This window comes from Chrysemys picta, chromosome 4, assembly GCF_011386835.1.
Source record: "Chrysemys picta bellii isolate R12L10 chromosome 4, ASM1138683v2, whole genome shotgun sequence".
Classification (NCBI taxonomy): domain Eukaryota; kingdom Metazoa; phylum Chordata; order Testudines; family Emydidae; genus Chrysemys; species Chrysemys picta.
Window position 1 is genome coordinate 70,832,235 of NC_088794.1, and position 16,231 is coordinate 70,848,465.

At 39.7% G+C, this 16,231-nt stretch overlaps 1 protein-coding gene across 6 annotated transcripts in view; it reads right to left on the minus strand.

Annotated features, from left to right (window-relative positions):
• The window catches only part of PRMT3 (protein arginine methyltransferase 3), a 112,123-nt gene that overhangs the window by 82,860 nt on the left and 13,032 nt on the right, over window positions 1-16,231 (minus strand). For 4 of the 6 annotated variants that reach the window (XM_005305334.4, XM_065592578.1, XM_005305335.5 and 1 more), the window contains 2 exons: window positions 14,270-14,414; window positions 6,055-6,120 (listed from right to left, as the gene is read on the minus strand). In XM_005305334.4, the coding sequence (XP_005305391.2) occupies window positions 6,055-6,120; window positions 14,270-14,414 (211 nt within the window). The remainder of the gene's footprint in view (window positions 1-6,054; window positions 6,121-14,269; window positions 14,415-16,231) is intronic. The other 2 variants (XM_065592575.1, XM_065592577.1) reach the window with 1 other exon arrangement.

The following is a 16,231-nucleotide window of genomic DNA, read 5'->3' on the forward strand; positions in this document are numbered from 1 at the left end:
ATCCAGCGCCATGAAGGCGCCACTCTAGGGGGCTCCACAGCCGACCCGCCGGTGTTGCTAGGGTAGAAAATTCTCCGACGATCGTGCACGCGGCGCGCGCACACCTAATTGGAATCGATATGAGCAAGCACTCGAAGAAGAAGAATATTGACCATCACCCATTTACCTCATGAAAGCCCTATGAATTACTTGAGGGTTTTTTATATGGAAGGCCATTTGCCAACATGCAAAAATAAGGGTTACTACCAGGTATGGGAACTGCACCTCACCATGGACTTGACATAGAAACCTACTTTGTCAGCTGGTGATTGAATGCTAAGTAGGATAAGTTTTTTGAAGTGTTCCAGAGTAAGCACAGGAGATAGATGCCTGCATCTCAGGAGCCCCAAGTTCAGTTTCCAACTGCCACTGACTTTCTATACGACTAAGCAAGTCACTTTGGGCTTCACTATGCCTAGCATATGCAGGTGCAAGAAATGGCTTGGATGGGGATTGGGAATCAAAAAGTCTTCCCCATCTCCCTCCGCATGCCTGGCTGGGGCCAAGATATATCAAGAAATGCTGACATTTCTCCCTGCTAACCAGAATCTGGGAAAATACTCCCTAAAAGTGGAAGGAGAGAAGATGGGCATAACTCTTCTCCCCGCCCGCCATTTTGCTCTTGCCAACAGAGCTAGATAGGTACAGCAGGAGTGCACTAACAGCCCTTGAAAGATATTCCCATTCTAGCAGATGCTCCCCAGCAGGAATTCTAGCTAACTTAGCCAGTTAGAATTTCTCCAGGGCTCCTCACTTCAGCATGGTTGCTACCCTTCACACAATCTTTCTTCTCAAGTAATGGCTTTAAAACCCCAGTGACCCTTAATCCCTACCTGTTTCCTCATTTACAAAATGGGACCACAAACTTTCCAATCTTTGAACTTGAGATGAAAGTTGCTGTTGTCAGTACAGTATTACACACCTTAATTGTAGGACTGAATGGAAATGAGTAACCTTTAACAATGACTGATCAGTTTCACAGCTGCTACTCAGTGATGGGCAGCAGTAAAATCGACATGAAACATATCAGCAACTGCTGAGACCCTTGAGTCCACTGCCCCAGGGCAGCCCTGCCATCTGGATCCCAGGGCTTCCAAACTCCCAGGCCAGTTGCTCCCCAGCCTGCCCAACTCCCATAGCCTGCAGACAGAGCTTTTGGACTCCCTGCTATGTTGTTGGGAGCCTAAACTCAAAGCCACAGCCTGAGCCAGGGCTCCCAAGGCTGCCAGCTACACTGGCAAGAAGCCTCTAAGGCTCTGTCTACACTGTAATGTAAACCTGAATCTGTGGGACTTAGGACAGTAGGCTCAGGCCTGCGCTTGAGCATCCACACTGAACATTGACTGGGTCTCATATCGATGCTTATGAGTCCACACTGCACTACACACACTTAAGTCAAATCAGCTTATCCCAGGCTGCCTAGTGTCCTCCCCTGCTGCTCTAGACCTTTGTTCGTGGTGCTCTATGGGAAAACTTGACCATCACAGTTGTTACAGCCTGCCAACACATCCAACCAAACCATCTATTGGGTCAGCACACCTCTGGCAACTGGGGCCAGCAACATGGAGAGCTCCTTGTTGGAAGAGCTTCTTCTGCTTGCACTTTCACTCCTGTGTCAGCAAACGGGCACAATATCCATGAGATGCTGCTGGGCATTTCAGTGGTGTTTTTCTGATCTACCAAAAGACCTGTCAGAGGAAGGCAAATGACAACAGACGCGAACTCACTGATCCTGCTCATGACTCTCTAGATAGCTGCTGATGCCCCCTATGTTGACCAGCGCTTCTGGAGCACAAGCACAGACTGGTGGGATCACATCACCACATGGACCTGGGGTGATCAGCAGGGAGTCTGGAACTGTCACATTAAGAAAACAATATTTCTGAAGCTTCATGAGCTTCACATGCATGAGGAAGGCCATGCTGATCCAGAAGCATGCTGCTGCTAACCAGTTTGGTACTGGAAAGTCAACTGTGGGTAAAGTGCTGGTGGAAGTTTCTGAGGCAATCAGGCACGTGGTTTACCCTGTCCAACTAGCATTCAGTTCCCCTTGCACGGGCCATCCAACCATGGCATTGCCTAATGTGTTCCTAGTCTGCAGAACATGGTACCATGGAGGGGACTCAGGATGTGGTGCAGGAGCTTGAATGCTAGCAGCAGTTAGTTCACACAGCTTCTCAAACAGGTCTTTCTGCTGCACTCTATCCTCCTCCCTCAAGCAATGTTCCTGCTCCAGAAACTGTGTCGCAAGTCTCTCCTCACATGCCGCAATTCTCTCCACAGACTCTGCTGCCCATCTGTGCCTTTCCACTTACTGTGAATCCTTTTCCCTTTTGTATTGTACCGGATTGTTGGCTCTGTCTAGGATGTCCACCACAAGTTTGTCACAGAAATACTTCCCTGAAAAATACACCCTTTGCTGAAACATGATTACGTTTACATATGGACTACATGCAAACACACACGGTAATACAGGTTCTGAAAGAAGTGTACAGCCAGACCTCAGTCCCATGACATATCTGGACTGCATACAACCCCCCTGTGCATTTTGGACAGTGAATTCATCCCCCATGCACCACATTTCCGCCTCCTCCTCGTCCCCTACAGTTTGTTTACAGGAGGCTTGTTATGCTGTGGCGTGGTACTAAAAGAGAAGGCAAGATGAAGTTTACTTTTAACATCCCAGCACATCTTCGTAAGAATGTGCAAGTACCTAGAAAAAATTTCATGATAAATACTTGTTTAACTCTTTGTGCTTCCCGATCACCATTGTGAATTCCACCTGGTATGGGATGACACCAAGACATCGGTCTGCAATCCACCATTAGCAAATAAGGAAATGGAAGTTCTGGACACAGAATTTTTCCTAGGAACTATGCACTCCTCTTCAACCTTTGCAACTGTTCCAGTAAGAAGTCAATTCAGTGGCCAATGCATATATGGTACTGCCATTGCCACTGAAGTTCTTGCATGGAGCGGCTACAGGAATCAGGCTGAGGTCTTCTGGAGACAGGAATGGAAAATAAAACCAATGCTTCTCTAACAGCTGAAGTCTCATGTTTTCCAATGATACTGTCCTGCTCTTACATAGCATTTCATCTACAGGATGTAACAAAATAGCTGAACCATGAAAGCTGGAAAATGAGGGCTAAAAATAAACCTTTGCAAAACAATGATCACATTTCACAGCTGCACAGAAGCGAGTAATCACCATTAATGGGGAAAATTAAAACAGATAGCATTTTGGACAGTTGCCCTGGGTTAGTTAAAAACCAAATGGAACTAGTCCAGCAGGGGAACGTGAGGGATGGGATAGATAGGTAGAATAGTTGAGCTGGAGCACATCTGAAAAACTGAAAGACAAACAATAATCACCACTTAGCCTGAGGATAGAGGTCTACAGGTAAGTATTCTTGCCCTGATCACATATGGCCTCTCACCAGATACCTGGAGCAGCTGGGCTGGTGATTTGACAGCACTGCAGCATATTATAGCACTGTAGCTACTGAATTCTGAGTATCCTCTGCAGTTACTTTCCGGGAAGCACGATTTCATACTAACAGAAAAGTGAATTACTTTGGATTCGGGAAAGAAGCGGTTAGCTATCCAGTCAATTAAATCTATTCCCTCAACGGACGACCATCTTATGAAGAGCTAAATTATGAACTCATGAACAGATACCCCATGGAGTGTCACGGATGTCTCCCTCAAAAGACATGCGGTGTACCTATAAAAATCTTAGGCAAAGCAACTTCTTTGTTCCAGACAATCTCCCCCTTTAAAAAAAACAGAAAAACACAACAAAAAACAGATGTCTCAGTTATAAAGTTGATCAAAGTTCCTTTTCCAGGGACAAATCAGCCTCAAGTGGTTAAAATCTGATAATTCTAGGTTGAGAGGCAGCAAGCAGTAATTTCCTGAGCCACATACTGATAGAGGCATCATTTATTCTGGACATTACAGAACAGGCCAGTTGATTTTCTGAATTAATGCATCACCAGTGCACTTAACTGCCCTCCTAACTTCTGCATTTTTGATGCCCTAGTTTTGGACTAAAAAGCAAGTGAAATTTTCTGAGCTCTCTGAAAATACACAGCTGACCTTTCAGACAGACAGGTTCAACCCTAAGCACCACAATTTCCTTCCTTCCAATACTGCTATATTTGAATATTCATCCTACTCTGATTATTATAGCCAATAGACTTGAAACTGAACAAAACAGAAGTTCAAGAGGATGTTTGGTTAATACAGTTCCCAGCTTGGAACTTCACAACCTTAATGGCCTAGTAAGATACTTTGCTTTCAGGAAATATTTTGCACGTAGATGAAGAAAAATATTCAAGCAATTCTTAACAAGAAAGATTGCTGCTGGAGAGAGGAGGGCACAGGGAGTGTTTCTTTAACAGGTTGGGCATAAAACCTAGACACATGGTTTTGAAGAAAATTCAAGGTGTGGCTTTCACCAGACCAATATCGTATCTCAGCACCAGCATTTGAGCTTTGGCCAGAATGAGATGCAAGCAAATGTGGTCGTTTTCTCCTGGATGCTATGGCAGTAGTGGAACACTGCTAGAGTACCCTTTTCTTAAGTCTCGCCCAGTCCATTTTCACACACTGAGAAGGGTTCAGATGCAGTTAGATACAATAAAAATGTTTTGTGCAGGAAGTTGCGCTGTAAGATGCTTGATTAATCAATGTTAGGCTTAAGAACGAGTCTGTGGAACCAACAGGAGGTTACTAAAAGGAGTGAGGCTTATTCTATTTGAAATCCAACAGTAGGACTGCAGCTGCCAGCCACCAAAAAGGGAGAGAAGAAATTAGGTGGTTGAGCAGCAAACCCATGGAGAAGAGAACCAGAGGGCAAGAAAGTATGTAGAAGGTGAGAAGAGGGGGAAGAGAGACAGAACCATGTGCAGGAAAGCAGGGGAAGATTGACTGGTTTCACAAAGGACATGTCACATTAGAGAGCTTTGAAAATAGATGAATACAATTCTCCTGCCTAATGTTACTTTTTCACATGAACAATAGCTGTAGTTGCCACAGGGAAGCTACAAAATCAAATGGGAGGAAACATGGGTCACAAGGCACCCTATTATGAGGGGTAGCACTCCTTGAAAGAAAATAAGAACCTCCCACCTTAGAAAGCTATTTAGGTTGATTTCCAGCTGAGGGACCGTTAAGGAAGAACAACTCTTTATTCTGATGCCTTGTGGTAGTACTATCACTTAAAAAAAAACCTTCATCCTGCAAGTATAAGAATTAAGGGGGAAATAGAGGAGGCAGAGAAGAGAAATTCTCATTCAATAAGAAATACCTATAGCACCTAATGCTTCTCTTTAACCATCAGTTAAAATCTATGAAAAGGTAAGAGAAACCATTGCAGATGGCCTGTAAATAGATCTTAAAGAATGGTAAGCATTAGAAATAGCCAAAATGCCTTGTAGAAAAACAGAAGTTAAATAGCCTGGGTAACAATTGAGGACAAAAAGTTATCTAGCAAAGATAACATACACCAATAATAATGAATGATTAACCCTGAGCCCCATTTCATTTAATTCCTAATCTGACCAAGAAATGTTGTTATGAATTAGGCTGAGTTAGATAAATTAATGAGATTTGAACCCTTTCCCAATACCAATTGCACTGGGACCTCTACGATGCCAGATGTAGGTTAAAATTTCACTTGAATTGCTTTAAATAGAGTCTGTCCAAAATAGATTCTGCTTAAAATACTGGACAAGGTTTACCTTAGCCATGCCATCATAATTAATGAACACTCCAAGACAGCATACAGCACAATGACAACACTGATCAGCATTTTCGTTATCAGCAGTCTGCACCCTCCAGCAGTTGAATAACACTCTTCCACGTAATAAAGCCAGAGTACATTAAATCAAATCCTGTCAGTGATACTCCATCCCCAGAGCAGGGAGATATCCAAACCAAAGAGGGTTCTACTGCATGAGAGAATCATGGACTGCAGAAATATTACAGCTTCTGAGATGTTTCGCTTACCTTGCCCTTGAAGATGTGTTGGTTTTTGTATATGAAGTCACGATAGCTTTCAGTACGCACTTTATCCTATAATTAAGCATAAACAAAGTGCACACAGTTATGTACATGTGACTGTCTGAAGATGTTGGAGCAATCTTTTTTAAATGAACAGGAGTACTTGTGGCAACTTAGAGACTAACAAATTTATTAGAGCATAAGCTTTCGTGGGCTACAAATTTGTTAGTCTCTAAGGTGCCACAAGTACTCCTGTTCTTTTTGAGGATACAGACTAACACGGCTGCTACCCTGAAACCTTTTTTAAATGGTAATTTCTAAGAAAATATTGACTAATTAACCCTTTGCTGCTCTACATATTAAAAAGCCACAGAGACACAACCACCAGTGTAATTTCAGGATTTCCCATACAATGATTCTTCATAACGTACACTGTTTATGAAGCAAAGACAACTTGGGCTGCTACAAACTGACAGGCAGTAACAAAAGCATCCACATTCTATATAATATATATAGTTCTAATTCATACTAACAAAATCTGGAAGTAAGCAGCTACTTGTGATTTTTGTTCTGATTTCAAGTGTTTGAATGAGCTTCACGTTTTAAAGTGTCTATTTTATACTTATTCCCTACCCTCGCAGCAGCACTGATACCTAAAAAGGTAATACTTGATCAACATAATCAGTCATCTACCTGAGGCTTGACATCTGGGGCATAAACGCATGTAGTGAAATTATTATACATTGAAACCAAACTGATTGCATAACCCAAACTTCTTGTTTTGTTTTAAAGAAGCTATTGATCAGTTCCTGATACCAGATTACCCCGTTTCGCTTCTGGAAGCATATTTAACTGCCAATACATAGAAACCTACAAACCGTAAGACAACAAATAAATCATTGGAGCTGCACAACACACACTATGAAATACTAAGTTCAGAAGCAATGACCAAGCACTAACTCAACATCCCCCCAAAGAGCTGGCAGGCTCTCAAGCACACATATTGGAATCATAGACTCATAGACTTTAAGGTTAGAAGGGACCATTATGATCGTCTAGTCTGACCTCCTGCACAACGCAGGCCACAGAATCTCACCCACCCACTCCTGTATCAAACCCCTAACCTATGTCTGAGCTACTGAAGTCCTCAAATCGTGGTTTAAAGACTTCAAGGTGCAGAGAATCCTCCAGCAAGTGACCCTTGCCCCACACTGCAGAGGAAGGTGAAAATTCCTTCCCGACCCCAAATATGACGATCCGCTAAACCCGCCAACAGTCAAAGATCACTTAATTGCCAAAATTAGGCTATCACATCATACCATCCCCTCCATAAACTTATCAAGCTTAGTCTTGAAGCCAGATATGTCTTTTGCCTCCACTGCTCCCCTTGGAAGGCTGTTCCAGAACTTCACTCCTCTGATGGTTAGAAACCTTCATCTAATTTCAAGTCTAAACTTCCTGATGACCAATTTATATCCATTTGTTCTTGTGTCCACATTAGTACTGAGCTTAAATAATTCCTCTCCCTCCCTGTTATTTATCCTTTTGATATATTTATAGAGAGCAATCATATCTCCCCTCAGCCTTCTTTTGGTTAGATTAAACAAGCCAAGCTCTTTGAGTCTCCTTTCATAAGACAGGTTTTCCATTCCTCAGATCATCCTAATAGCCCTTCTCTGTACCTTCTCCAGTTTGAATTCATCCTTCTTAAAACATAGGAGACCAGAACTGCACACAGTATTCCCGATGAGGTCTCACCAGTGCCTTGTATAATTGTACTAACACCTCCTTATATCTACTAGAAATACCTCGCCTGATGCATCCCAAGACCGCATTAGCTTTTTTCACAGCCATATCACATTGGCAGCTCATAGTCGTCCTGTGATCAACCAATACTCTGAGGTCCTTCTCCTCCTCTGTTACTTCCAACTGATGTGTCCCCAGCTTAACAAAAATTCTTGTTATTAATGCCTAAATGCATGACCTTGCACTTCTCACTATTAAATTTCATCCTATTACTATTACTCCAGTTTACAAGGTAATCCAGATCTTCCTGTACAACATCCCAGTCCTTCTCTGTATTGGCAATACCTCCCAGCTTCGTGTCATCCACAAACTTTATTAGCGCATTCCCACTTTTTGTGCCAAGGTCAGTAATAAAAAGATGAAATAAGATTGGTCCCAAAACCGATCCCTGAGGAACTCCACTAGTAACCTCCCTTCAGCCTGACAGTTCACCTTTCAGGATGACCCACTGTAGTCTCCCCTTTAACCAGTTCCTTATCCACCTTTCAATTTTCATATTGATCCCCATCTTTTCCAATTTAGCTAATAATTCCCCATGTGCAACCATATCAAATGCCTTACTGAAATCGAGGTAAATTAGATCCACTGCGTTTCCTTTGTCTAAAAGATCTGTTACCTTCTCAAAAAAGGAGATCAGGTTGGTTTGGCACGATCTACCTTTTGTAAAACCATGTTGTATTTTGTCCCAATTACCATTGACCTCAATGTCCTTAACTACTTTCTCCTTCAAAAATTTTTCCAAAACCTTGCATACTACAGATTTCAAACTAACAGGCCTGTAATTACCTGGATCACTTTTTTCCCCTTTCTTAAAAATAGGAACTATGTTAGCAATTCTCCAGTCATATGGTACGACCCCTGAGTTTACAGATACATTAAAAATTCTTGCTAATTGGCTTGCAATTTCATGTGCCAGTTCCTTTAATATTCTTGGACACAGAATATCTGGGCCCCCCAATTTAGTCCCATTAAGCTGTTCGAGTTTGGCTTCTACCTCGGATGTGGTAATATCTACTTCCATATCCTCATTCCCATTTGTCATCCTACCATTATCCCTAAGCTCCTCATTAAAGACTGAGGCAAAGTATTGGTTTAGATATTGGGCCATGCCTAGATTATCCTTAACATGCACTCCATCCTCAGTGTTTAGCAGTCCCACTTCTTCTTTCTTTGTTTTCTTCTTATTTATATGGCTATAGAACCTTTTACTATTGGTTTTAATTCCCTTTGCAAGGTCCAACTCTACATGGCTTTTGGCCTTTCTCACTTTATCCCTACATGTTTTGACCTCAATAAGGTAGCTTTTCTTGCTGATCCCTCCCATCTTCCATTCGTTGTAGGCTTTCTGCTTTTTCTTAATCACCTCTCAGATATCTGTAGTGGATTAGTATGTGAGCTGGCAGAGTAGCTCAATTTACCAGCAAGCTAACACTGAACCTCTTTATATGCATAGGCACTCACATGGACAGTAAGCCATCTGTTTTAGAGTCCCTGTTGCAATAGCCAGAGAATCAAGAGTAAATGCAAAGGAAATTAAAAAGCCATGATTATAACTATTTATGACTCTGGCTTGGACAGTCTTAAAAAAAAAATACTGTGCTGAAGAGCTAAACCCTAGTGCATGTATACAAAGTTCATACTGCACCATCAGATGACAAAGGATCAAAAATTTAATATTAGGGAAGATAAAAGAATAATTTCTCTATCAGCCAAGACAGTTTATTTTTTTAGACGAGCAAAATAAAGTTACTTAACCTTTTTTTAAGAGTAAAGCATAAGCATGCAAACTTTTGTTAAAAACTTTATTTAGACTCCAGTGAGCTCCATTTTAATTTAAGGTAAGTCAGTTCCACCCACCCACCCTTAGAAAAAACACAAATTTATTACAAAAATGGGATAGTTAAATAAAATGTTGAAAGAATCACAGCTTTGCATTGTTTTGATAAAACTGAATTATAAAACACTTTCGTTAGGATCATCTAAAATTAAATCAGATTGTTATGAGGGGAGATTCTAAGGAGTTAGGATTTTTTTATGCTCTCAGCAGCACTGAAATACTAGATTTGCTGAAACCACAAAAAATTCAAAAGGTTCAGCATCAATCGAGAAAGCAGTCAGCTGGAAAGCTTTCAGCCTCGCCTATCACACTGCCTCAGCACTGCCCCAGATTAATCAATAGAATTCCAACTGCTGTCTTTACTACATGCACTGCTGCTTGAATGAACTTCAGTCATTCATTTTGGGTCTCTATTCATCAATTCCTTCTCTCCTCCCACCCAACCTTTCAGTACAATAACCTGAAAAATAAGTAAGTTATTATCAGACACTCCTCAAGCAATTTTTAAATAAAGTGCACCATCACTTTCAAGTACCAATCCTCCTATCTTCTGAAATACTATGGGAAGGGACAGCATAAACAACATAAAGACACCATAATAGAGGCCTAACTTCAATGTATACCCCAAATTAAGAAACACAGTAAAAGAACTAAAAAAGAGCCACCGTGGCTTAACCATGTAAAAGAAGCAGTGAGAGATAAAAAGACTTCCTTTAAAAAGTGGAAGTCAAATCCTAGTGAGGCAAATAGAAAGGAGCATAAACACTGCCAAATTAAGTGCAAGAATGTAATAAGAAAAGCCAAAGAGGAGTGTGAAGAACGGCTAGCCAAACACTCCAAAGGTAATAACAAAATGTTTTTTAAGTATATCAGAAGCAGGAAGCCTGCTAAACAACCCAGGGGGCCCCTTAATGATCAAGATACAAAAGGAGCACTTAAAGATGATAAAGCCATCGCAGAGAAACTAAATGGATTCTTTGCTTCAGTCTTCACAGCGGAGGATGTTAGGGAGATTCCCAAACCTGAGCCGGCTTTTGTAGGTGACAATCTGAGGAACTGTCACAGATTGAAGTGTCACTAGAGGAGGTTTTGGAATTAATTGATAAACTTAACATTAACAAGTCACCGGGACCAGATGGCATTCACCCAAGAGTTCTGGAAGAACTCAAATGTGAAGTTGTGGAACTATTAACTAAGGTTTGTAACTTGTCCTTTAAATCGGCTTCTGTACCCAATGGCTGGAAGTTGGACAGTCTTAAAAAAAAAATACTGTGCTGAAGAGCTAAACCCTAGTGTTAGCTAATGTAACGCCAATATTTAAAAAGGGCTCTAGAGATGATCCCGGCAATTACAGACCGGTAAGTCTAACGTCTGTACCGGGCAAATTAGTCAAAACCATAGTTAAGAATAAAATTGTCAGACACAGAGAAAAACAAATTGTTGAGCAACAGTCAACATGGTTTCTGTAAAAGGGAAATCGTGTCTTACTAATCTATTAGAGTTCTTTGAAGGGGTCAACAAACATGTGGATAAGAAGGATCCAGTGGAGATAGTGTACTTAGATTTCCAGAAAGCCTTTGACAAGGTCCCTCACCAAAGGCTCTTAAATAAAGTAAGTTGTCATAGGATAAAAGGGAAGGTCCTTTCATGGATTGAGAACTGGTTAAAAGACCGGGAACAAAGGGTAGGAATTAATAGTAAATTCTCAGAATGGAGAGGGGTAACTAGTGGTGTTCCCCAAGGGTCAGTCCCCGGACCAATCCTATTCAACTTATTTATAAATGATCTGGAGAAAGGGGTAAACAGTGAGGTGGCAAAGTTTGCAGATGATACTAAACTGCTCAAGATAGTTAAGACCAAAGCAGACTGTGATGAACTTCAAAAAGATCTCACAAAACTAAGTGCTTGGGCAACAAAATGGCAAATGAAATTTAATGTGGATAAATGTAAAGTAATGCACATTGGAAAAAATAACCCCAACTATACATACAATATGATGGGGGCTAATTTAGCTACAACGAGTCAGGAAAAAGATCTTGGAGTCATCGTGGATAGTTCTCTGAAGATGTCCACGCAGTGTACAGAGGCGGTCAAAAAAGCAAACAGGATGTTAGGAATCATTAAGAAGGGGATAGAGAATAAGACTGAGACTATCTTATTGCCCTTATATAAATTGATGGTATGCCCACATCTCGAATACTGCATACAGATGTGGTCTCCTCATCTCAAAAAAGATATATTGGCACTAGAAAAGGTTCAGAAAAGGGCAACTAAAATGATTAGGGGTTTGGAATGGGTACCATAAAAGGAGAGATTAAAGACGCTAGGACTCTTCAGCTTGGAAAAGAGGAGACTAAGGGGGGATATGATGAGGTATATAAAATCATGAGTGATGTGGAGAAAGTGGATAAGGAAAAATTATTTACTTATTCCCATAATACAAGAACTAGGGGTCACCAAATGAAATTAAATAGGCAGCAGGTTTAAAACAAATACAAGGAAGTTCTTCTTCACACAGCGCACAGTCAACTTGTGGAACTCCTTACCTGAGGAGGTTGTGAAGGCTAGGACTAGAACAGCATTTAAAAGAGAACTGGATAAATTCATGGCGGTGAAGTCCATTAATGGCTATTAGCAAGGATGGGTAAGGAATGGTGGCCCTAGCCTCTATTTGTCAGAGGATGGAGATGGATGGCAGGAGAGAGATCACTTGATCATTGCCTGTTGGTCCACTCCCTGTGGGGCACCTGGCATAGGCCACTGTCGGTAGACAGGATATTGGGCTAGATGGACCTTTGGTCTGACCCGGGACGGCCGTTCTTATATGTTATGACCTACCAGGGCCAAGATAGAGAACAAAAAAAATGAGCAAGTTGTGTGTGCATGGTTCTTTGTTTTGTTTTGGTTTTGTTTATTTTAAACCAATAAAACATGTTAGATTCACAAACAAATTTAGGATTAATTTAACAAAGTTTGTTGTCACTTCGATTTAATGAGCCAATATTTTTAATGTAAAAAACTCACAATAATAAAAACAAGCAAAAAAATGTTTGTATGTGTTGGATAGGCATTTGGAGCTAAAAACTAGGCATATACACAAGAATTTACATGCCATAACTCTGGTATTTTCCACATTTTATTGGGCAGAAATCAGATGTTACTGAAGGGATTTTAACATCACAAAAGTTTCCTGAAGCCAGTGAAATAGAAAGATTTATCAAAAACTACAAAACTATCAATTCTTTAGAGGTTCAGGATCTTTTAGTATAGCTCCAAGGCAAGGTACTATGAACTGTTGGTACAGACAAAATGGTTTTACCCCCATCTGACAAAGTACTTTAGAGCTTATGATTTCAGATTATCTGTGTGACTGACTTAAAAAAAAAAAAAACCACCACCACAACCACCTTTGGCCCCATATTTAAAAGTCATTGTGTTAGTCTGCCAGACATACAGTGCTGAGGTAAATCTGATCGTTTCCAAGTTCTGCACATACCTGCTCACCACTATGCTTTTCATTTTGGAAAGCGTATTACTTTCTGTATCCACAGATACCTGTGCCACAAAAGCATTTCTGCAAGAATGCTCCATAAAAACACATTGGCTGCTCAATGCTGTTCAAATGTACCATAAATCAAACGCAGAGGAATTTTCCAAGGCTAGGACCCGTAAATGTTTCAGAGAGCAGGAAGCCTAAAGCTGCTACCTATGCTATACAAGAGTGAGTGTACTGTATGGCTTCATATTTTAGTTGATTTTGTTTAGATACCCATATTCTTTCTTTATTATGAAATTGCAAAATTGCTTTATGATATTTCAGAGCAACAAATTCCTGTCCTTTTACACTACACAATATTCTTTTTTCAGAGAAGAGGCACTAAAGATTTTGGGTTAAAATAAAGTTAAACTTTTAAAATCAAGTTAACACTCGGGATGAAAGGATTTTGTTTGTTTTTTGAAAAGTTCTGGACATTCTCTTTAAATATATTTTCCATTTTTAAATACTTTACTATTTAGACAACCCTAGTAATTGTTCAATGTAATGCTTATCAATATACTAAATGGAGTTCAAATAATTTCTGAATAACTACATAAATTGGCAGACATAGCATTTAAAGTTTTAGTGTGTTTTTTTGCTTGCTAAATTTTCATCTAAAGAGCAGAATAAAAAATGAAGGACATTTACTGTTTATATCGTATAGTAGTGTATAGAATTCATCCACATTTCTACAGCAAAAGATACAAAAGCGGCAAGAACAGATTATGTTATAGATATTGAGAGATGAATATTTTCTTACTAGCAATCAAGTATACCTGTAAGCTCAATATACTTTTATTAAATTTCTCATGTTTCTGGTAGTTAAGAATGTATACAAGGGATCTAGATACAATGGCAGCTGAAAATACAAGCTCTTTTTGTGTGATTCTTTCACTCTCGCTCCCAGGATAAACCATTAAGCAGCGAAAGGGTTAAAAATGCAGCTATTCTGCAGTGTATATTTACGGGCACGTAGCTTTTTTTCATCCCATTTTTCCTTCCTAGTAATGAGTAAGACGCATTTGTGCTGACTTTCTAACCTTTAGCATCTCTTCGTGTATCCCATAATGCCCATATGAACTGAAGTAAACGCCATCCTCATCGTCCCGGAGTTCCGCAATGGCGCTAGATGATGATGAGTTGCTTCTGACATCTGCGTTCATCACAAAATCCTGTGCAAATTGTCTGTAATCAATTTGAAACATACCCTTGAGACATGTTTACGGGACTATGAAAAAGGGGGAGGGGGGGGGAAGAGAGCTGAGAGGAGATAAGGAATACAGACTGCAGAGGGCCTTTTACAACACCAAAACTCCATTATGGCTTAACCGTGCTGAAACTCCCCCTGCTGGCTTCGAGAAGAAGCTACTGCATGATTTGCTATTTTCTCTGCATTTTGACACAAGCATTTCTTCCGCATTTTAGACACTAAATTCCAGCAGTGTGAAGTCTGTAGTGTTTCATTTATCTGCCTGCTATCCCTGCACTCTCCATCTATTTTGGAAAAGCATCCCAATTACAACCCACCTGATTTAGATTTTATTAGAGTTTTTTGTTTTGTTTTTAAGAGGGAAATTCCCGTTTTGCAAGCTGTTTCTATGGTAACAGTATGTCAGAAGTCAAAATACAGAATGAGACAAACATGACAGACCATATTATCTAGAGATGTGGTTCAATATCATGACACCTATAAAAACTACTCTAAAAACACACCTACGTTAGTGATTTATGGAAGGTTTATTGACAACTAACAAAATTAAAAACACAGAAAACCAGGCAGGATTGATACAAATAATGATTTAAAAAGATATTTTAATGCAAGTTGATTTATTTTAATGGTAAAAGATGTTTTTTTCCTTTTTGTGTTGCGAGTTCTCCACTTATTTCCCTTTTTATAGTCTTAACTTGCTGAAGAGGCTATTTTGTTCGTTGTTTCTTGTTGATGTCTTGTTTCTTCCACGAGAATTTCGTTTTCTCAACTAAGGAGGTTGCCACTGAAAATATTCCTCTATGCTAAAAAAAGATAAAGACGACGGCCTCACAGTAAGAATACTAGAAACTCAAACACAAAACTTATGAGTAAACAGCTTGTGCTATATTTGCAGCCAACAGCATCTTCAGATATTCTGAATTCCCACAAGTCAAGCAAAAAGAAGTGCTTCAACCAGCCTACACTCCTCAATCAGAGTCTACAGTTTGAAGTCAATGGGACTTGTTCTGTTAAGTGCTTTTTGAAATCCTGCATCTAAATCACTTAGGTGCCTAAATATAGTCTTAGTAGCCTAACTTTACTTTGAAAATTTTGGCTTGTTTGTACAAAAGATTTCAGAATAATATTATTAGTTTATTGGAAATGTAGTTACAGAAAAATGTGTTCACAATGAAAAGTAAGTAACAAGCATTTTATGCCACTAAGAGACAAGTTTTTAACGAAATACAATTTTAGCCCGACGCTACAAATGCTTAATTTTACACATGAGTAGGACCACTATTCATGTGAGCAAAGTTACATACCTGCTCAGTGTGTGGAGGAGCAGGGCAATATTTTGTTTTCTCCTATTACAGTTTTGTACATTTCAAATAAGAATCTTTCAATAGCAGAATTTAAAAAACAGAATTTAGTTTTGTTCAGATAAATTTTAGTTTAAAGTTGCAATAATACATATTTTCAAAATTTGTTTTATGAAGTCTCAATCTGGTTTAAAAAAAAAAAAAGTAGTTTCTTCTTTTTTGTTAAATGAGATCATTTTTTAAAGTCACCCTGCCCCGATGCCAGGGTTATGATTTTCAATCAATTCAACTGTAAGGAAACTCTAGAGCTAAACTTCCAATAGAATGAATTTTAAGACTGTCAAGAAAGATCATGAGAAATACCAACAACAAAAAAAGGGTTGCCATTCAATTGGACACTGATGATAAATTCAAGATAAATGTGACATATCTTTAAATTTGTAAACTGTCAAATATTGTAGGTTGCAACCTAGTTATGTTTAGAAAACATG